General features: G+C 48.8%; 1 protein-coding gene and 1 long non-coding RNA gene across 6 annotated transcripts in view; one reads left to right on the forward strand and one right to left on the reverse strand.

Moving 5' to 3' along the window:
* Positions 1 to 2,958: 2,958 nt before the first annotated feature.
* Positions 2,959 to 16,150, reverse strand: INSIG1 (insulin induced gene 1). Of its 3 annotated transcripts, XR_005056274.2 has the most exons (7): positions 16,017 to 16,150; positions 15,025 to 15,435; positions 12,215 to 12,339; positions 10,897 to 11,063; positions 10,459 to 10,558; positions 4,558 to 4,860; positions 2,959 to 4,274 (listed from the first exon to the last, which is right to left on the reverse strand). XR_005056274.2 is itself a non-coding variant. In XM_036999320.2 (6 exons), exons 2-6 carry the CDS (start codon positions 15,407 to 15,409, stop codon positions 4,831 to 4,833), a joined length of 807 nt encoding a protein of 268 aa, XP_036855215.1. In that variant the 5' UTR covers positions 15,410 to 15,435; positions 16,017 to 16,150; the 3' UTR covers positions 2,959 to 4,830. The 3 variants fall into 3 exon arrangements, 2 of the variants coding, with proteins under 2 accessions (XP_036855215.1, XP_073094252.1); XM_036999320.2 differs by having other exon boundaries at positions 2,959 to 4,860; XM_073238151.1 differs by lacking the exons at positions 2,959 to 4,274; positions 4,558 to 4,860 and adding an exon at positions 9,263 to 9,461.
* Positions 16,151 to 16,304: 154 nt separating this feature from the next.
* LOC118968522 (uncharacterized) overlaps positions 16,305 to 21,859 on the forward strand; it is a 42,421-nt gene continuing 36,866 nt past the window's right edge. For all 3 annotated transcript variants that reach the window (XR_012132028.1, XR_012132029.1, XR_012132030.1), the window contains exon 1: positions 16,305 to 16,841. This is a non-coding gene — a long non-coding RNA (uncharacterized lncRNA). The remainder of the gene's footprint in view (positions 16,842 to 21,859) is intronic.

Here is a 21,859-nt window from a genome sequence, read left to right on the forward strand (position 1 = left end):
ATAATGTCCTCCAGCTCCATCCATGTTGTTGCAAATGGTAGGATTTGTTTTCTTCTTATGGCTGAATAGTATTCCATTGTGTATATGGACCACATCTTTATCCATTCATCTACTGATGGACACTTAGGTTGCTTCCATTTCTTGGCTATTGTAAATAGTGCTGCGATAAACATAGGGGTGCATATGTCTTTTTCAAACTGGGCTCCTGTGTTCTTAGGGTAAATTCCTAGGAGTGGAATTCCTGGGTCAAATGGTATTTCTATTTTTAGTTTTTTGAGGCACCTCCATACTGCTTTCCACAATGGTTGTACTAAGAACTGTGCAGTTTTAAAAGGGGATTTGCCTGAGAGAAGACACAGAACAAACATGAAGAGCCGGGTTCTACTGAGAAAATGCCTCCAGGGACGGAGCTGTGGCTTCAAACTGCATCTTCCTTCACTGCTTCCCTGTGCTCCTGAACTTGAGAACGTGCATTCCAGGGAGCCCAAGCCGCAGAGAACGGCTAGTGAGGGAGGTGTTAACACTGAGAGGAATCCATGTCTAATACGCAGACACAGAGACGAGGAGCCACTTGTCATGTTGTGCTGTTGGACTTCGAAGTCCCAAATCTAAGCTGCACCCACACCCTATCTCAGCCCATTCACCTGTCCAGAGCATGCTGGGGAGCAAGGAGGGGTCTGCCTTATGCCTGGCACTCTTAGGTGATTTTTATTTATTTTTATTTTTTATTTTGGTATCATTAATCTACAATTACATGAGGAACATTACGTTTACTAGACTCCCCCGATCACCAAGTTCCCCCCACATACCCCATTGCAGTCACTGTCCATCAGCGTAGTAAGATGCTGTAGATTCACGACTTGTCTTCTCTGTGTTGCACAGTCCTCCCCGTGCCCCCACCCCCCACATTATGCATGCTAGTCATAATGCCCCCTTTCTTCCTCACCACCCACCTCTTTGTCCCCTTAGGTGATTTTATACATGCTCAGGTAAGAATTCTGCTGCAAATCTTAGGAAGACAGAGACAGAAAATCCACAGAGCGCTGTGTCTGGATGTTAGGACTTGGGTGTATTTCACACATCTCTCTTTTTGTGTGTTGGCCACATTCAGGGATCAATACGAACTTCCTCCTGTGACTCACCTGTGGCTCACCAGCCTGTCGCCTCTCCAAGAGCAGCCCGACAGTAGATCAGTGGGTCTCAGGCCAGCACCTCATTGCATAAGATACTATGCATTGAAGCCGAATTTCCAAATCTTTATTAATGTTTCACAGCATCAGTGCTTCTCAAAGGGTATGTCCCTACTCCAAGGCCTTATCTGCCAGTTGCATTATTGAGCTAATTTGAAACTCCCAGAAAGTGAACATTTTTAGCAAAAGGTCTATTTTAACACTTGAAGTAGAGAAGACAAGTTAGGTTTAAGCTTGGTTCCTTCCATTGTCTCTTTTTTACCACTGAGATGAAATGTCTGTAATTCAAAGGGGGGAGAGGCCAGGGCCCCGAGTGACTTGGTTTATCTCATTTGAGTCTTTACACTAACATTAGGTAAATTTGGAGGTGACCGAAAACCAGCTAAGTAAACACAACACCCTGTGTCCATCCTGAGTTCCCGTTTACTCAGCTTTGCTCATGCAGCTGAAAAGCAGGAAAATCTGTGAAGTACATACCTTACCTTTTAATGAAATAGGGCAATTCAATTACTTGCTTACAGACCAGAGCAATTCCAGGAAATGTCCCACTTCTTAAATGTACTCTAAAACACAGACTTGGACTGGTCCAAAGTGGACATTACTCTGTCAGATCCACATATCGGATTCATCTCAGCAAAACCTTTGTGCGTCTGAGATGATGCGAATGAGTGTCACCAGCTCTGCCAGGCTTCGCATCCATGGATGTTTTGTGTTAAATGTCCCAAGAGCCTATTGGTTTGGACTGTATCATAAAATGTACTGGGTTGAGTATAATGTCAGTTCTTTTTCTGCTGTCACTGAGATTCTATTTCACAACTTGAAATACATTTTCCTGGAGCCTGGGTATGTGGCGCGAGCGCTGTGGGGGCTCTTGGGGAGTCTAGGTTCTGGGGGAGGCAGGCTGGCCTCCCGGGAACCACAGAGGGTGGTGTGACAGCCTAAGCACAGCTCTACCACCCCTCCAGTCCTGCCATCAGCCTCACTGCTGCCCTCCTGGGGCCAGCATCCCTCAGTATCCCTGTCACCTTCACAGGGGAGGTGCCCTGGCACTCCAGGTCAGTCTGCACCTTAGGTGACAGGCACCTGGTCTGTGCCAGGCTCCCCAAGGTGCCCCATGACACTCAGCAGGCCTTCCTGAGAATGTGGTGCTGGCCTCCTTGCACATACTCACCCGGCATGGCACCTGCAGGGGCTCCAAGCCTGAACCACCAGACACCATGGCAGGGCCCCCTGCATCCAGCCCCCACCTCCCAGGTGCAGGGCCCCAAAGGGGCTCCATGCCATGCACCAGGTCCTGGCCCACATGCCACCCAGCAGGCATGGGGGAACAAGGAGAGGTCCATGCTGGTCCCCCACCAGCCAGCCCCAGGGCCCCCCGGCTACTCCTTGTCCAGGATTCCCCACCCTTTCCCTGGGCCATTTTTGCTGGGAGCCCAGTGGCCCCCCACTCATATCTAGAACAGAGAAAGGGCATTTTCACTTCAAGACAGAGGACAGCATTTGGAGGTCAGGGTGGGCCCCGACTCTCAGTGCCAGCGGGGCGGGGACAGGAGGGAGGTTGAATGTCACTACTCCATTCCACCATTAAGGGAAAAAACCCACATCCTTCTACCATTACAAAAAGATACACTCAGGTGGCGTTTTCCCAGGAGGATACTGAAATTCAGTAAAGTTTTAAGAGCTATAAAATATTTTTCCATTCCAAATACCAACATTCTACACCGAAGAACCCCCAGCCCTCCTTTTTAAAGAAAAACTCATAAATACATTGGTTTTGAACCTTTAATAAAAGTAAAAAATGAATGCAAAAAGAACACAATGCTGAAAACTCAGTATGAATGTGAATCTCACTAGATGTTCAAATCTGGGATAGTGCAAATTTTGTTCATACTATGTTACATTTTTACAAACTCACATCACTTTGGTTCATATACCTGCTGTAAAGTATTGGCAAAAAAATTCTTCAGATTCACATTTTTTGGCTATGTTACTTCTAACAGATATATACTTCCAGTTTAGGAGGAAAAAATACTCATTTGTGCATGATCAAGTGTATTTTAAAGATTCAGTCACTGCTTTCATCTAATAACTTCTGGTTTTTCATAAAATGCTGATATTGAAAAATCTTTTCACATAGCTAGTCATTTGTTTTCATGTTCAGAAAACGTGTAAGGGGTCACTGCAAAGTTCAGAATAATCCCACTTTCTTTTAAACAAAATTCCTCTAAAACAAATTAGCTACAGTAACCTAAAATTTACTTAAAGATATTTTCCTCAAAACAAAACGCAACGACTGCAACAGGGATGGATGAGCCCACAAAGAGGGTGTGGGGCTGCAGCCGCAGGCAGGGCCCAGGACCCGTCCGCCCACTGCCCCGCTTCTGGTCAAAAGGAGTCCTTCAATCGAGCTACTTTCACAGAACTTAAAACACACCCAAAACATTTAAATTGCAAAATACAAAAAGGTAAATTTGTAAGTAAAAATTCTAGATCCACGAAGTTGGAGTATTTCAGAGGACAAGGGCTCAGTGGGGTCACAGCCAGGTAACTTCACAATTCAAAGAAATTATTGCTGGATTCTGCCTCCATGCAGTGCTGAAATGAACGGAGAACCCCTCTTTAACATCTCTTACATTAAAAAAAATAAATATTTAAGAGAATACAAGGCTCAGATTGGTTTTCATATACATTGCACTTGAAGTTTAGGACCCAATACTTGCAAATTGGGTCCAGTATGGTCTCTGCCATTAAATGAATACATTGTGCTCACCAATACCTTTGAGTATTTAGAAACACCAAATGTTTAACGTGGTGACGTAAGCGCTCTCCTCTTACAAGGCAATCACAGATTGCAAATTCCATAGGGCTGTGGGGAAAAAAACCGTCATCTCGATTCTGGAGCATCAAAGAAATGAAAACAGTGTTGGCTGAGACTGAAATGCGTGGCGGACAGAACGCCTGGACCGCGAGGGATTCTGGGTACAACTTCACCAATACTGAGGCGAGAAGTCCAGGACGCCGCAGTGCAGAACTATGGCTTCCCACTGCCTTTTGCTCTCAGTAAGATTGTCTGCACACCGTCCCCTGGGGGAATGAAAAGCAGAGGGGTGACGGTGACACGCGAGCCCGGCCACCCTGTGCTCACTGCTGCCGCTGCTCGCCTTTTGCACAACCCTATTTAAGAAATCTTAGGAGACACATTATTCCTATTTGACCACACTTCTCCTTTGTTAAGCACCACTAAGCTGTCTCTTGTGGGCATGGATGTAAAACAAGAGCTGGTAGTAGGCTTTAGGTTCAAGGCTTGGACATATGGCAACTCGCTTTTAATGACAGAAAGGAAATCGAATACTTGGAGAAACTTCACCTGCTTGGACTCTTACGCTCAGCCGGGGACCCTGGGTCTCTGAGCAGACACAGCGCAGGCGAGTCAGGCTAGGTGACGATTCAGGATACGTAGTTTTTCTTTCCAATTTGTTATTCTAAAATAGGTGATTTTTTTTTTTTCCAGGAGTCACTCAGTACAATCAGCCCAATCTAAACAGATTATTGAGGAAAAAAGATAATCTTTGTCACAACCCATTATCACAGATTTTCTTCCCAAATCTTGCTGTTCTTCAGAGTCAGTAGGTTTGAAGATTCAATCACTATGTGGCTTTTCAGGAACACCCTATGTGTAAAAAGAGAAAAAAGATAAAATTAGCACAAAATGTAGACCCATCTTAATTAGGTCCAACTAAGCAGACCCTACAAGGGGAAGGATGAAGAAGGGTGGGGTAAGAGGATGGAGACAAAATGTGCCAAAACTGGGCCAGCGGGCATGACCCGCAGTCCCGCAGTAACTGCCTCTGGGGCCAGCCGCCTCCTGGGAAGTCAGGTCACTCCCAGTGAAATGGGGCGTGAAGCCTTCTAAGAAGCCTGCTCACACTGGACGGGTGAGCAGGCTGCGCTGGAAGCGTGACTGAAACCACGTCCACAGGAAGGGACCCTGCTGCCGTCAGTGTGGTGGCAGCATGACAGCAGCTCCTGCACACTGCGATTTGAGGACGCGCACTTGTGCAAAAATCAGTTAACCTGAGGAAAGGGAAGTTTCTGCCATCAGCTAAAATGAACACCCGGCTTCTCCACTGTGCCTGCCCTTCCAGCGGTTTGGTGAGACAGGAGTTGGAAATGGGTCTCACATTGCCGCACAGAACAACTGCCTCCGACAGTGAGCTGCGCAACTAGAAACCATTCTACACTGCGCCACCGCCCCCCACCGGTCTGACCCTCAGGAAGACTCCATGAGGCACAACCAACCTGCCGTCCACTCAACAAGGACTTTTGTTTCATCTCAAAAGAGCAGATACAAAGGTCCCATGACTTTCCTGAGGCTTAAAGCTCCTGGAGGGCACAGAGGAACTTGCGCAACACCTCCCACCCACCTCCCCCATTTCAGCAGCCATTCTGTAAGACAAAGGAGCTGAACCTTAAGAATTCTCATATGCAGGACCACAGACAGCATGCAGTCACCAGGGTCCTGCTTCAGGGACACAGACTTCAGAACAGGTGACTTGAAGCCATTACAAGCTGTTAAGTGAGCGAGCAAAGGTCCTAAACAAACATTAACCAGAGAAAATGGGGAGAAGGCCCTCATGAGCAGCGTGGCACTATGACTGCTGAGAGCAGGACATGGGAATTCATGGTCCACAGGAGCCTCAATTAGGCTTGGCATTAGTGTAAGAACACAGAAAACTACAGACCCGTGGTAGTGATTGGCCCGAGACGGCACAGTTGGCACAATGCTCCCGTTACTGCTGCCTGAAAACAATGTATTTTAAGTGGCAAGACGGTATCGCGCAGCAGACACAGGGCACCAGCACGACCCGAGGACTCAGAGGGTGGGTGGTGGTGGATGCCGTGTTCAAGGGCCTGCAGAATGCTCTGGAGAAGCCTGGCTCCAGCTCCCTCTATGTGCCCACCAGGCATTTAAGTCTTCTGAGCTTCAACCTCCCCATCTTTAAAGCGGGCGAATAACATTTTCTGCTTCAAACTGCTTCACTGAGGACTAAATTAGCTGATGATGAAACTGCTTAGCACCATGCCTTGTGTACAGCATGTGCTAGCTGTTAGCCCTCAAAAATAAGAATGTTGTCACCATCGTTAGCAGCTGGACTGGCTCAGTCACAAACAGGAAGGGCAGATTAGGTTCTGTGCTTCGGGAAGGGTGGCTGCTGGGCGTCCAGGGCCCTGGGTGACGGGAAGCAGAGCCACCCTATCACCACGCCAGCTGAGAGCTGGAACTTTTCTTGCGAAAATACTTTAAGCTACAAATAGCAACAAATACAAGTTCTATAAAATGATGCTACAGACTCATTTTCGTTTCAACACAGAGGCTGACAAGTACTACATAAAACCACTTAACTGTAAGCAAAGCCAACTTGTATAGCTCTTGGGCAAGGCTGTCCTTGCGAGTAATTTCATTTTTTAAGGAGAAACCCATAGGCAGGGTGAAACAGGTATGTCAGGAGAACTGAGACGGAATGAGGGGGCAGGGCGCCGGGGGCCTGGGAAGGACCGTCAGCAACAAACACCAACCTGGAGGTGCCCTGCCTTCAGTCGCACGGGTCACAGTGCTGACCCGAGCACCCTCCTTGGAACCTCTGTGCCTTCAGATTTCCATCTTCCCTGTTGCCATGCCCTGTCACAAAAGCCTTACTTGGCAAAGGTATCAATTTTAAACCAGGACTTCATTCCTAAAGGTAACCCCTAAAACACCAAGGCAATTCCAATGCCCGTCGAAGCAGTCTAAGGGCCAAGGACTGCAGGCAGGCGTCGGGGAGACGCACCTCCAACCTCACTGTGCGGTGGCACAGCCAGGGAAGGGGCTGGTGGGGGCAGCTTGTCTCTGAGGACATCGGGCAAGCTCGTAGGCTTACACGTGGAAATGAGCTTCCAGATTCTGAGCACAGACTAGGCCTGTTGTTACAAATGAGAAAGCTGCTTTACTTTTTCATTTCTTTGAAGAAAGAAGACAATGATGGTTATAGGCCTAGGTGTCTTGACTCCCTCTCTGCAAAGAAAATACCTCACTTGCTTTTTATGGAGATGTTGCTGGAGTCATGTCTCGGGGATGAGGAAGGTTCTGGCAGGTGCACCTTATGCTTCCAAGCCCGTGCAGGAGTGCAGCACAACCAGTATTTTCTAGGTCCACGATTCTGGGACACACAAAGCTCACAGTACAGACACACTTTCCCCAGTTTGCTGGATGAAGGCTCGTGGGTTCAGGTGACAGAGCTGCAGCAGCCGGGGCCGTCTCAAGAACGGGGCCCTGGACAGCCAGAGCTGAGGGCTGCAGGCATGTGCCTGAAGGGTGATGCCCCGCGCCAACCCATCACAACCATCTCTGGGTGCTGCTCACGGGGGAAAGCCCCCCAAAGAAAATGTCCTATAAAAGCCATAGTCAGGCAGGTCCCAGATTCCTAAGGCAAACCTTCCTGAGAATGTATTTCTCTTTGTTCAGCCCAGACACAATCTGCAGATATAATTTCCTACACTCTGTTTGCCTGAAAAATACAATTCTGGCTTCACACACTTATCTTTTTGTTGCTGCAGTGGCATGAATTTCAGAAAGACTGTCAACCCACAGAAGTGGCATGAAAGGCAGTGTCCTGATTTCAAAGTGGACGGAGGACTTGCTTAGAGGAGCAGGTCGTGAGGTTCCAAAGCCATCAGAGTCGGAACATGAAGGCCAGTCCCTCCCACAGAGATCGCGGGCTTCCCCAGTGCATGACTTTTCTAAGACTCACGTAGAGACATTCCCAGGGGCAGAGCCAAGACAAAGGAAGGCAGAGACCACCTGGACAGCCTGAGGGGGGCAGGCCGGATGGGGGTGGATCCGGCAGGGCCACGGCCCGGGGGCACTGAGTCTCCACCTCTGCAGTGGCACTCAAGGCCACCGCTGGGGAGCGGAGCTGGCCTTGGGTGCGGAGAAGGCAGAGGACAGACGGCCTGGGCGGGCCACGGGGCGACACTCTCTGCCTGCCTCACAGCCCCAGCCGGGTGCAGGCAGCCACACGGGCAGCGACGGGCTTCTATCACACTTGTGCGTCTCATTAGAAAAGCAGTTTTCGTAGTAAACTTTTTTCATGCAGAACAGAAAAACACAACAAAATCCTCCATGAGCTGCAGCCCTACTTCCCAGAGAGCCACCTGCTCTTCCCTCCCGCTCCCGCCCCCCTCCGCTCACCAGGCCAAGCTCTCCACCTCCACCGTGGCTACCTGCGGCCTCCCTCCCAGGCCTCCAGATCCGTGCTGTGGCCACACCAGGAGCCCCGGCCCGCCATGCTCTCGCTGACGTCCCGTGGAAATACGGCCGGGGCAAGCACCGGCAACAGCTTTGCGCTTGCTTACTCCAGCTGCTGTGCGCTCTGCTGGGCCTGAAACCTGCAGACAGGCCTCGCCACCCTCCTCCCTGGAGCAGCCCGCAGCGGCCGCTCAGTGTCACCAGTTCCCGTCACGGACGAGCCCGGTGGAATCCTGGGCTGTGGCGTGCCCGTCGGCCTGCTCGAAGGGAACTAAGCCTCCCGGGTCTGCGTCTGCCAACTGCCCTTAAGCTGGGACCCAGGGGTAAGGAGTTAGGTCTTCCCGATGGAAAACATGGTAGGTGGGGTTGTGCTTAGAGATCTGAAAGTTTGTTGTCTTGAGGACCTGGGAGGGCAAGGGACAGTTGCTCTCCTCCAGTTTCAAGACATAACAACACCCTACTCTAAGTTCCCCCGGCTGTAAAGAGCAAACAGGAGCGCGAGCTTCCCTGAGGAGGGCTGTGCCAGCGATCTCCCGCTAAGTCACCTGTGGGGCCTTTGCTACAAGCATCAAGGGAGCACCACCAGGGCCACTCACTACAGCCACCTCCAGGGGCGGCATCCGCAAACGGCACCATCTGTACAACTCTTAAAACAGCTTCCCTCCAACCATTTCTAGATGGCAGATCTTGTGCAAAAAAAATGCTTCCTAAAACTAGTTAAAAAAACCATCACATTATTTAACAGCGTCAGCCCACCATCCCAAAATAATAACCAACTGGTTGAATGTTATTTGCACTTTGATTTTATGAAGTCGCCTTGGTTGAGGCCACTTTTGTCATGGAAGCCTTATCAAGAATTCTCGGCAGGGCACTGCTGTAGCAAAGCGATGGGCCATCAAGGCCCTGCCCAGTTGTACGCTGGCACCCAAGGTGCAGAGCTCATGCACAGAAGACAGAGCACAGGCATTCGGTGGCCGACCACACTGCTAGAGGGAGAAGAGCACAGTCCTTAGGTTCTCGCCAGGGGACGTGAGAGAGATTTCTCAACAGATGTGTTTTGGTGGCAGAGCCACAGGGACTTAAAAGGAGTGGAAAGAAAGGATGGCTCGGACTTGGGAACCAGTGGAACACCTTACACCTTCCACCGTTTTGAAATGACTTCTGCTTTTGTGAGACAGCCAAGCAGCCTTCAAGTTCGGCTCACGAGTACTAGCTGTTACAAATAAACGTCTGTTTTAAAAATAGCCTGCAGCACCAAGATACATTTTCTAGGAAAGCCCCAGAATTAATCTCTGAGCAATGGCCCTCAGGAAACTATATAGCTTTTTTTTCTTCAGTTCATTTCGCTCAAGACCTTGAATTGCAGGCGACTGGAAGTAACAGGTGTCTGCACTTGGTTTTCTTTTATTAGAGGATCAAGTGCCAGTTCTGAACTAATGAAGAGAACTGCTGAAATCACCAACTTCGTTTGCCTTTTCGGCTCTCCGGAAGTGGCTGTGCAGCGGGCGGGGGCGGCATCTACCCAATGCTGAGCGCACCCTGAGGGTGCCAGCCCGCTGCCCTTGATGACATGCTCTGACCCAGGCCCGCCGGGCACAGGGTCTCTGCAGTTCAGCCTGTGGCCTCCCTGCGCCACCGTGAAGGGGAGGAAACCACTCGTCAGCCGCTTCAGTGGCTTTTCCCCTGCCAGGTGCTCGAGCAGTCGTGAGCTCAGGAAACCTGTTGGCTGCATCTGTAAGGGGAGGCCGCACTAGACCTCAGCCTGCCTCCCGGCTCTCACCGCGCATGCACAGAGCCTCGAATCTGTATAATTTAGCACAGAATTACCTGGGTATTGGTGCCCATTTTTTTAAAACGTAAGCTTTTCTCAATTACTATTCTTGAGTCTTAACTAGACACTTAACAACACAAATCATAACGTGCTGTGCTAAGCAATTCCGTCATCTGACCCTAGTGTAAGGAGCCAATGGGACAGTCACGTACCATAGCCAGCTGCCGTCCTATGTTTCCTACGGTTACCCCTCCTGAGAAAAATATACATGGCAGCCAGGAACGAATGTAGAGAAAATCCGGAGACGTGTACCTGGAGAAAAAGGAAGGAGAAGGTGCCTGAGCAATCAGAACCACCAAGGTTAATGGGCAGCCAGGTGAGCTTTTCTTAAATGTGGATGCATATGACGCCAGCCAGCACACGAGGCCGTGGGACGCAAACACCTGCATGAGATGTCCACTGCTCCGGCCTGCTTTTCCTCTATATCAAATTACTGATGGTGCATTTTTAACAGGTGAACCCACAATAAGCAGCAGGCCTAAATCAATGTCACATGCATACTGGTGAAACATCTCAGCTTCATGGATGTTTTTAGTAAAAGCTAAATAACAGCTTCAGGATGGAGTTGGTCGTTGAAAGCTCACGCTTACTGATAGACTCCGTTGTACACCAGCAGCTGAGTGATCAGAGTGGCGAGGAAGGCAATCGTGACTCCAAGCCCAAGGCCACTTCTTGAACGGTCAAATGTCCACCAAAGGCCCAAAGACAGGGCTGCTAACGTCAAGGAGAGCTGAATGTTATTGGCAAAATCCAATTTCTGGTGATGCACAGTTAAGGAAAAGTTTAACATTTTTGATATGATCAAAAACAAATAAAAAACTCTAGGATGTTTTTATTATTGGGCATCCATAAAACTGCCCAGTGAGCTGCAGAAACAATTTGCTAGATACAAGATTACTGTGATCAAGATGATCTGAGACTTCTCTGGGATCACTGCATCAAAAACTTAACTTTGAAAGTAAATTTTCTGAGCTATACATAAAATTCTGCTGGTGTTGTGACCACAAAACATAGTTTGCTAGTAAGCCACCTGCAGTCCCATTCTTGTTTGCTTCTATTAGTAATTTGAACTGAGCAAACACTCTTCTCTCCACGTCTGCTAAAGACACCTCATCAGAAAGGCATTCAGTGTCACACTCTTACAGTTGGTAGAGACGCAGCTGGCCTTCCTCACAACACTGCCTATCAACTGCTGAAAAAACAAATCTGTCAGAGCTAAGATATCTTATAATATGCCAGTTTCACACTGTCACCATTAAAATAGGGGGAGAGCAGATATAAGAATCAGTAACTCTAAAAATGTCTTTAAGATAGTAAAATATAATCAAGTTGTGCTAAAGAAATGCTAAAGTCTTTGGTGACCTGGTAAATGACGGCCCATCTTCCCAGAAAACGCACCTCTGTCCAGACACCCACATATTCTGTGTAATGCCTTCCATTCCAGAGGACACCACTTTTGACTGGCTCTGGAGCTTCCACAGTCACAGCCAGGAGCAGAGACAGGCTTCTCCTCAACCTCTGGAAGAAGTGACCCCCAGGAAGAATGACCCTCTGGCCACTTCTTACTGGGTAAGAGGACCCAGGTCTTCTAATGCAAGGATAAGGGTGGAAATGCAGAAGGGGAATCACCAAACAAACTCTGGGGAGCCAAGCCATAGTCTAGCAAAGGAGAGAATAAATAAGTCCACTCTAGCTCTGGTAATGTTTCCAGAAATTAACTGAAAGGACTCCAGGAACCATTTCGAAATCTCCTGCTAAGTGTAAACCGAGCAATATGTTTTATGATAAAATACTTGGAAGAAAATTGTGCAACTAACCTCGGAGGGAACATACTCATTAGAAGTAACAGAATGCGTCAACATACAACCTGAGAAAACACTGGCGCACAGCACAGCCCCTGAAGGATACAGCACTGGCGTGGTTAATGCCAACAAAAACCGCCACACAGCGCATCACGCTGGCCCACTCTCTCTTGAACTTGTGGGGCTCTCCAAGGTGGCTGTCGATGCAGGGGTACAGCAAGCCGACAACAGCTGTTACAGAAAAGAGAGGTGTTAGAATCTAGCGGCTTAAAATCGTATGATCTCCATGGGGCAACTCTTTAATATTTCTTCAAATGGCCCTTTAACTAGAGGATCTATCTGCTGTAATAGTTTTTAAAACTAATTTTATATTTTTGTACAAACACAAATCATGCTGTTTTGAGAGATTTAAAATAAAACTGCTGTTTTAACACAAGTGAATCGAGCAGAGGTTTAATATCCATATAGGCCTAAAGTACAAAATACCTAAATGCCTGCTCATTAGCCTTTCATTTTCATCACTATCGTTTCCATTTTATAATGAAGATAAGCTTTTATAAGCACCTTGAGACCACAAGTTGTACAATAGGTTCTGATGTTCCTCTGGTGGACCAGCATGATTCTGGGCACATGTACATGGATCTGACTTTGACATCTGGATCAGAAAGACCATTTGCCCAGAGGATGGCAGTGGACTGCATTGTTAAGGGGCTCCAGTCTTTTCTGTCGGAGACCCCGAGCACACACTGTGCACCATTCCCAGGTGTGAGCTGCTGGCCCAGTCCAGGCCCTGAATGTGGGAAGAGCACAGGGCCAGGCACAGAAAGCAGGGCCTCTACTCCCAAATGGCTCTGATGGGACCTGTCTCCTCCTGTTTGTTTCTTCATGTGTAAAATGATGAGGGTTATGTAACTGGAAGGCAGAGGAGGAAGGGCTTACTGTGGCCTGGGTGAGTTGGGAAGTTTTTACAGACAGAACTTTAAAGCATAAGGGAGTACAAAGAGGATTAGCCGGGCGGAAGGCTGGCATTCCAGGACAGAAGAAAAATGGAGGAATTAAGGGCAGGAGAAGACAGGGTGTGTGGTGACCAGTGGGGATCCAGGCCTAGGGTTCCCGACTATGGGACACAAGGTGCCCCCGTAAAGTTCCCCAAGTACTGAGGCTTGAAGCCTGCAGGGTTCCACCCTGGTGTCCTGTGAAAGAAGTAACAGTTTTAGGTTTTTGAACAGGGAAACAAGAAACACAGTTTTAAACAAACATTGAATGAAAGACTTTCAGTTTCAATTTTCCATTACATTTTATCAAGTTCTAATTTTGGAGTTTTGAAAAATGGAACCCAAACAATTCTATAACTTACTTGACTATAACTTAACCTTACCTTTTAAGGTTAAAAACTAAATAGGTAAAAATGTACCAGGGAGTCTCCCCTTATCCTCTTGCCTGACAGATAAAAAGAAAAAGGTAAGGCATGAGAAACTAACTGTTCCAGAGATTCCTGGAACTCCTGGATGTTTCAATTGCAAATAAGTCCTAATCTAAAATGTTTCATTTATAAGATCATATTTTTGATTCAAAGAAAAAAACTATTGCACTGAATGTGTATAAAAAAATGGAATTTTATATCTAGATCTATTTCCGAAGAAGGATTTTAAATAGCATAGCCATATACTTAAAGGGCTTAGAAAAACAAAACAGGGCCCTATCTCTCCGAGAACAAAGATGAAAACATTCCACCTTTGCCTAGAACTCCAGCGCCCCTGCCAGCCTGTGTCCTGGCTGGAACACACGGCTCCCCATTCCAAGCCTCCTATCTTCCTGCTCCTTGAAGGGAGCCTGCTGAAAAGGTGAGGGACTTTCACGGAGCAGAGGGCACCCCGGGCTCCGGGGAGGCAGTCTGCAGTTCTGAATGGATGAACGGTGGCCCTGCCACTTACTGTTTCCCCTTGGCGGCAGCTGCTTTACCTCTGGCTTCTGTTTCCACACCTGTGCAATGGAGCCACACACAGCACAGTACTGCTGTGAGGAGGAACCGGACCAGCCGTACAAAGCGCCAAGTAAGCAGCCCACGAACATCAGCCACAGGGCAGACACAAGGGCAGTCCTCCCATGGCTCTGTCCTCGCCATGACACATGTCTGTTGTGCCCTCCAGACCAGGGAATGCTTAGGACCTGGGCTGTCCGCTCATTCTGGATTTCAACAGCTGGAGCTGTTTAGGCTGCCGGGAGCACCTGGGAAACGTCCGTTGATCAACAGATGCCATGAGACCAGGGAAGTATTAAGTGATCTTCTGGGCCAAGATCGATTCAGCATTGTTACAAAACCAGCTAAATAGTCAAGACATTCTACACAGCCCACCTGTCCACAATGCAGCCTGACCCTGTGCTCACGTGTTTCACCTCTGAGCCCTAAGAGTTCTGTGGGGAAGGGCCTGCCTTCAGCCACGTTCACTAGGCCGCCCTGCAAAAGGAAGTGGGAGCCGCGGCTGCGGGCACCGCCTCTGCCCATGTGATGGGTTTGTTTTCAGTGACCCAGCAGTGTAGCATGTTCGAGGGGGCAGCCAATCGCACTCCAAGCCCGCCGCTCACCAGTTCTGCAGGCAGCCAATCGGGGCGCTGCTCGCTCGCGTTGACAGCTGCGGGGCTCCCCTCCACACTGTCCTCAGGGCCAGGTCAGTGAGCGGGAAGCAGCCCGTCGGCTGGCCGGGCGCAGCCCATCATCTCCCCACCCACCGCCTTCAACCGGCTCCCTCCAGCCTCCCGCCACCAGCACCCAGGGTTCTTGTATCCTCCTTGCCCGCCCGCCTCCTTTCCTAAATACAAATGCTGGAAAAGTGAGGCTGGTCCCATTTTTAAATAAATGCTTCTGATGGGCTGAAAACGTTTTTAACCAAACAGACATCTTTAACTTATGCTCACCAGCTGCTGTCCCACAGCACGGAGGGACCCACCAGGCTGAGGAGAAGATGGTGGCAATAACTTCCTCGGGAAACAGGGTGACGTTCCTCTGGACCTGCAGCAGGTTGAGCACCAGCGCCAGGACGACCCCCACAGAGAAAAGCACCAGGCTTCTTTGCACCAGGTGGTGATGCCAGCTGCCACTATGGCCCCCGACACCAGTGCTCCGAGGCCGCAGGGAGGGCTCGTTGTCGGGGCCGCTGGGGGCTCCCAGGCGCGAGGAGCGGGACGCTGAGGAGCTGATCATTTCTCCCACTCTGGCTGCCAGCCCTCCGGCGCAGGCTCTCGGGTGGCTTCTGTGCCTGGTGCAGGAACAGCTCCAGAAGTGCCGGTCCAGTCTGGGCATCAGTCTCCAGAGTCTGACAGGCTTCCCTATAAGGAAAAGGGGTGCGGGGGAACCTTGATCAAATTCACTTCCAAGAAACAGGGCAGGTCCAGGAAGGCCCCGCCACCCTCCAGGTAGGTCCCTGGGGTAGTCGGCCAGATAGGACGTCCCACGCCTCTGGTCCCACGGGGCAGGGACTGGCAAGGACTGCCCGGAACATGCCTACACGGCACACCTGGGATGCACGGAGTGCCTGCAGCGACAGCCACATGTTCGGTACACCTGGGCGCTGCCCCGAACCGGGGCCGAGCCCTCCCGGCTGACGGCCGCAAATGCCCTCTGCATAAGCTCCGAGTGCCCGCCCGTCCAAAGTTTTCCATACCCCGCTCGATGGCTGCAGGCAGAGCCCAGCCGGGGACAGGCCGCCCCAGGACAAGTACCGGGGCTCAGACGGGGTGCCCTGCCTGGCCCACCGGGGTCAGGCGCACAGACCCTGCTCCGGGCTGGCTTCGGGTCGGTACCGCAGCCAGAGGCAGGGCCGCCCGCCTCGTCGCGCCCCCGAGAGACGCGGGACGGCGCGGCGCGGGGTGTGGGTGTGGAGGCGCCGCCCCCCGCCCGGCCAGCGTACCTGTCTAGGAGCGCCCGCGGGGTTCGCCAGCAAACACTTCGCGGACGGTACAGCCTGGAGTGAGGCCCGCGGCGCCGGGAGCGCGGCGCAGCTTATAAGGCGGGCGGCGGCGCCAGGTCACGTGATGAGACGAGCTCGGCTGGGGGCGTGGTCTCTGCGCGCCCCCGCCCCGCCCGCGCGCCCGTCCGCCCGCGGTCTGGTGAGGCGGCCGCGGCCAATCGGGGGCGGGCGGCCCATATGACGTCATCACACGCCACCGCCGCCTCGCTCCCGGCGCGCGGGCCCGGGAGCGCGGACGGACGGATGGCCCGGGGACTGTTATGGGGCGGGCGGCTGGGCTTGTGCGGACGTATCGGGCTGGACCGGGCAGGCGGGTCTGTGGGTACGGACGGACGGGCCTGGTTGGGGGGCCGGCAGGGAGGGCCGGGCCGGCCGAGAGCGGCGCCTCCCCCATCCTGGGTGCAGCTCCGGGCTGTCCCCCGAGGGAGGCGGCGCGCAGACCCGACGCGAGGGCGGGAAAGCGATGTCCAGAGCGCGTAGCCCTTAGCAGTCGCCCTCCCCTCGGTGTTCCGAGGTTGAACAGCTGGCCTAAATCCTCCCCCAGCCGCGGCCCACGGATGCGCCTCCCCTTCCAACCGGGTCCCCTCCGCCTGGTCGCCGGTAGGTGGTCACTCCGCACTTGCGGTGCCACCGGGTGATGCTGCGACCCTGTTCCGTGTCCCGCGTCCCAGGGCTCCTGATGGGCGCCACGCCCGCCCCAGTGAAATGCGCTGATGCTCGCAGGGACCCGAAGGCGCCGGGCACACCGGGAGGCAGGGCGCCAAGGTACGAGTTCCCTGTGCAAGTGCGTGTGCGAGCGAAGTGCGTTCATGTCCCCCAGCTGCCAGGGCGGTTCAGAAACTTCCTGATAGAAAGCCCTTCACGAAACGTAAATGAAAAAAATTTCACTCAGACATTGCTCCCAGTTTCTAATTGTCTTCCTGACATTTGGAAAAAGCAAACCATCAAAATCGTTCAAGAAAAATACAAACTCTTAAACTCTATCTACGAAACAGATTATTTTGTTGATGTGTGATGATGTATTTATATCCTGTTTGCCACCCTGTGTCACGCCATCTAAGTATGGGGGCAGGCCCCATGCTAGTTAAAACCCCACATCTTTTTGAGCTAGATCATAGTATTCAAGGTGTTCTTCAGCAACAACAGTGAGAGTCAGTGGTCTTTTATACCTACCTGTGGATGAGCAGAGATTGAAAGAGGAAATTTGTGCCCTAAATAGCAAATCCTCTTACAGGCCTAGGCATTTGGAAGACCATCGTGGAGTCTTCAACATCCAGGTTTGTGGCTATATGCCAGAACATTTAAAAGAAAACATTTTCCTGAGATATTGATATTTCTCAAACCTTATTTTGAGGGGAGGGGGATTCACATGAATTTTAAATGATAGGACCAGAGATTTCAAGGAAAAGTGCTTGCAGTGGCTGTGTTCACACCCCTTGGCTTTAAGGAATGTTGCATTAGGAAAGTTTTGAGAAGCTCTCTGTAAGGGCATTGCCATTCATTAGCTTGGTACTGTTGCCCAGGGTCAGTACTGGTTTCTCTTTTCTGCCACCTCTAACTGACAGGCCAGACAGCCCAGTTATGCTGTGGACAGCCTGGCATGAATTTGACTTAATTTTTTCTGTTTCTATGAGAGCATAAATAAAAAGTGTTATCACCCTGGATTACAACTGAAATTTGTTCTTGAACCCTTGTGCTCAATCGAGAAGTAGGATTTGCTATTAATGTGACCAGTATTCATTCACTTAGCGTGACCCGAAGTGGGAGTGAACGGATGCATCAGACCTCACTCTCTATTCCTCTCTAAGCCCTGGTCATCGCTGTATAATTTGTCCCCAAAGGTTCAAAGCAGTTAGACTCCAAGAAATACTATAACCTGGGTCTTAGCCATTACCCCCCCTCCACCGTATGTGTATGAAGATACACCATCACAGTAACATGGGAACTTAGTAATAACAAAAGCAAAACAAAAACAAAAACTGTCCAACTGTCCACCGATAGGCAAATAGTTGGATAAATGACTGCACGTCTGTACAGTGGGATGTCGTATAATTGAGAGTCAGCCCTTTCCCAACCGTCAGAAGCCTGTACTGTCTCTCTCCTATGCCGCCGTCAACCTCAAGTCTCACATACTCAGGTTGAGAAGCACCGATGGAAGTCGAGACGCATCTACATCACAGTCTTGACCCTGAAATGTAGGTATGTCATGGATTTAGTTAGGAAACATCAGCAAAGGCAGGAAGCTTCTTTTTAGCATATCAGCTTTCAAAAACTGTTTTTCAGGTACATGAGGTCCACTAAGCAGAGGTGACAGTTTTTTGCTTACCTAGAGCTGCTGTGAATGTGGAGTCCTCTGCACAGGAATCAGTGTGTCCTCGTGACCGCAGGGGTATTCGGTTTTCCTGATCTCTTTTCTTCCGCTCTGCTGCTTGGCTGTGCATATTGGCCAATGTCTTTCTGTTGTCACATCGCTTATGGACAAGTACATGCTGTATAAAATATTTTGTGGGTTTCTGTGTTGTTTGTCTCCCATGTGGAAAGGGACTAGCAGTTCCGTTCACTAATTGGTGTAAGGTCTGTTCACTTGGTTACCATTTTTTCTCTCCTCATCTGATACTATAATACAGCCCAGTGCCTCTGACTTTTCATGTCCTCTTGTATCTCTACTGGAACTTTGTGAACCAGGGGGCCTCCTGGAGCACCGGAGGGGACCTTTGGGCATGTGGAAAAGTGGGAGGAACTCATGTGGGCTGAGTTCCTTGGGTCCCTGCAGACGGTCATCAGTATGGTCTCAGTCTTAGGTAGAGTTTGTCACTGCAGCCCCAGGGTATGTGGTTTGCCTAAATGTCTTTGGAGTCTGGTCCCATGAATAAAGTCAGTCTAGAGAATGATGATGGAAGAATCTGAATTTACCATTTTGGAAACTGCAGCCTTGATGTCTGAAACCATATTCAAATATTTTGAGAAATTGAAACTCCCTTATCCCTGGGGAAGCTGTTACTGGTGTAATTTCTCTAGGAAGTGTTGAATATCATGGGATCTAGTCTGTGCAGCCCCAGTAAGTTACTCTGCATTAAGTATTCAGGGAAATGTACATGAGGTACAATTTAGTTCTTAATTGCACCACTTTATATTCATCATCGCCTGCTATGATGCAAGGAAGTCTGCTATTACTTATGCACCTTCGTATGGTACCTACTCCCCAAATCTCTGCAGACGCAAGGCTTCTGTAGCTTTTTTGGACACAAGGATCATGGCTGATGGTCTAGAAACTTTGAGATGTCATGCCGTGAGCCATCTACTCCCCTAGTCTGTATTCCTGCTATGTTTTTATTATAACATTAATAACCATTTATAATAATTTTTAAAATGGGATATGTGACTAGGTATATTATTTTTAATAGCAAAACATCATGTGCTCATTGTAAAACATTCAGAAAATATGGAGAAATATTTTTAAAAGCATCCATCATTCCACCACCTAGAGATACTCACTGCAGCATTTTTTTTTATTGAGGTATGATTGATATACACTTTTATGAAGGTTTCACATGAAAAAATAATGTGGTTACTACATTTACCCATGTTATCAAGTCCCCACCCATACCCCAGTGCAGTCACTGCCCATCAGTGTAGTAAGATGCCACAGATCGACTATGTTCCTTCTCTGGGCTACACTGTTCTCCCTGTGATTCCCACACCATGTGTCCTAAACATAATACCCCTCAATCCCCTTCTCCCTCCCTCCCCACCTGCCCTCCCACACTCCTCCCCTTTGGTAACCACTAGTTCATTCTTGGAGTCTCTGAGTCTGCTCACTGCAGCATTTTGAGGTATTTTCAGATATTTGTCCTATGCATAAATGCATGTTTTTTAAAAAAAAAAACATAAATAGGATCAGACTTCACATCCTGCTGTCAATAGAATGGACCAGTTCTTCAGAGGTCAAGAGTATTTTTCAGAGTCAATCAGTATAGATTGTCATCATTTTTTTATTAAGATATCATTGATATATGCTCTTATGAAGGTTTCACAAAACAATGTGGTTATTACATTCACCCTTATTATCGAATCCCCCCCATATCCCATTGCAGTCACTGTCAATCAGTGTAGTAAGATGCCACAGAGTTCCTATTTGTCTTCTCTGAGCTACACTGTCTTCCCCATGACCCCGCACATACCATGTGTACCAATCATGATACCCCAAAATCCCCTTCTCTCTCCCTCCTCACCCGCCCTCCCACACCCCTCCTCTTTGGTAACCACTAGTCCCTTGGAGTCTGAGTTTGCTGCTATTTTGTTCCTTCAGTTTTCCTTTTTTCTTATACTCCACAAATGAGGGAAATCATTTGGTACTTGTCTTTCTCTGCCTGACTTATTTCACTGAGCAAAATACCCTCTAGCTGCATTCATGTTGTTGCAAATGGTAGGATTTGTTTCTTATGGCTGAATAGTATTCCATTGTGTATATGTACCACTTCTTTATCCATTCATCTACTGATGGGCACTTAGGTTGCTTCCCTATCTTGGCTATTATAAATAGTGCTGTGATAAACGTAGGGGTGGGTGCATATGTCTTTTTGAATCTGAGAAGTTGTTTTCTTTGGGTCAATTCCTAGAAGTGGAATTCCTGGGTCAAATGGTATTTCTGTTTTTAGTTTTTTGAGAAACCTCCATACTGCTTTCCACAGTGGTTGAACTAGCTAACATTCCCACCAGCAGTGTAGGAGGGTTCCCCTTTCTCTGCATCCTCGCCAGCATTTGTTGTTCCTAGTCTTTTCTGTGTTGGCCATCCTAACTAGTGTGAGGTGATATCTCATTGTGGTTTTTATTTGCATTTCCCTGATAATTAGTGATGTGGAGCATCTTTTCATGTGCCTGTTGGCCATCTGAATTTCTTCTTTGGAGAATTGTCTGTTCATATCCTCTGTCCATTTTTTAATCGGGTTATTTGCTTTTTGGGTGTTGAGGCATGTGAGTTCTTTATATATTTTGGATGTTAACCCCTTATCGGATCTGTCATTTACAAATATATTCTCCCATACTGTAGGATGCTTTTTTGTTCTGCTGATGGTGTCTTTTGCTGTACATAAGTTTTTTAACTTGATGTAGTCCCATTTGTTCACTTTTTATTTTGTTTCCCTTGCCCAAGGAGATGCATTCAGGAAAAAGTTGCTCATGTTTATATTCAAGAGATTTTTGCCTATGTTTTCTTTTAAGAGTTTTATTGTTTCATGATTTGCATTCAGGTCTTTGATCTATTTTGAGTTTACTTTTGTGTATGGGGTTAGACAATAATCCAGTTTCATTCTCTTGCATGTAGCTGTCCAGTTTTGCCAACACCAGTTGCTGAAGAGACTGTCATTTCCCCATTGTATATCCATGGCTCCTTTATCATATATTAATTGACCATATATGGTTGGGTTTATATCAGGGCTCTCTAGTCTGTTCCATTGGTCTGTGGGTCTGGTCTTGTGCCAGTACCAAACTGTCTTGATTACTGTGGCTTTGTAGTAGAGCTTGAAGTTGGGGAGCATAATCCCCCCTGCTTTATTCTTCCTTCTCAGGATTACTTTGGCTATTTGGGGTCTTTTGTGGTTCCATTTGAATTTTAGAACTATTTGCTCCAGGTCATTGAAGAATGCTATTGGTATTTTGACAGGGATTGCATTGAATCTACAGATTGCTTTAGGCAGCATGGCCATTTTGACAATATTAATTCTTTGTATCCATGAGCATGGGATGTGTTTCCACTTATTGATACCTTCTTTAATTTCTCTCAT

This window comes from Manis javanica, chromosome 6, assembly GCF_040802235.1.
Source record: "Manis javanica isolate MJ-LG chromosome 6, MJ_LKY, whole genome shotgun sequence".
In the NCBI taxonomy this organism is placed as follows: Eukaryota; Metazoa; Chordata; class Mammalia; order Pholidota; family Manidae; genus Manis; species Manis javanica.

Coding starts and splice junctions, on each gene's coding strand:
- INSIG1 (XM_073238151.1), bottom strand. CDS start 15,409: ATGCCCAGACTGGACCGGCACTTCTGGAGCTGTTCCTGCACCAGGCAC. Junction 10,559..10,896: donor GTGTACAACGGAGTCTATCA/GTAAGCGTGAGC, acceptor CTTTTTCTCCAG/GTACACGTCTCCGGATTTTC. Junction 9,462..10,458: donor TAGGACGGCAGCTGGCTATG/GTACGTGACTGT, acceptor TTCTCCCTCTAG/CAGTGTGGTCGGCCACCGAA.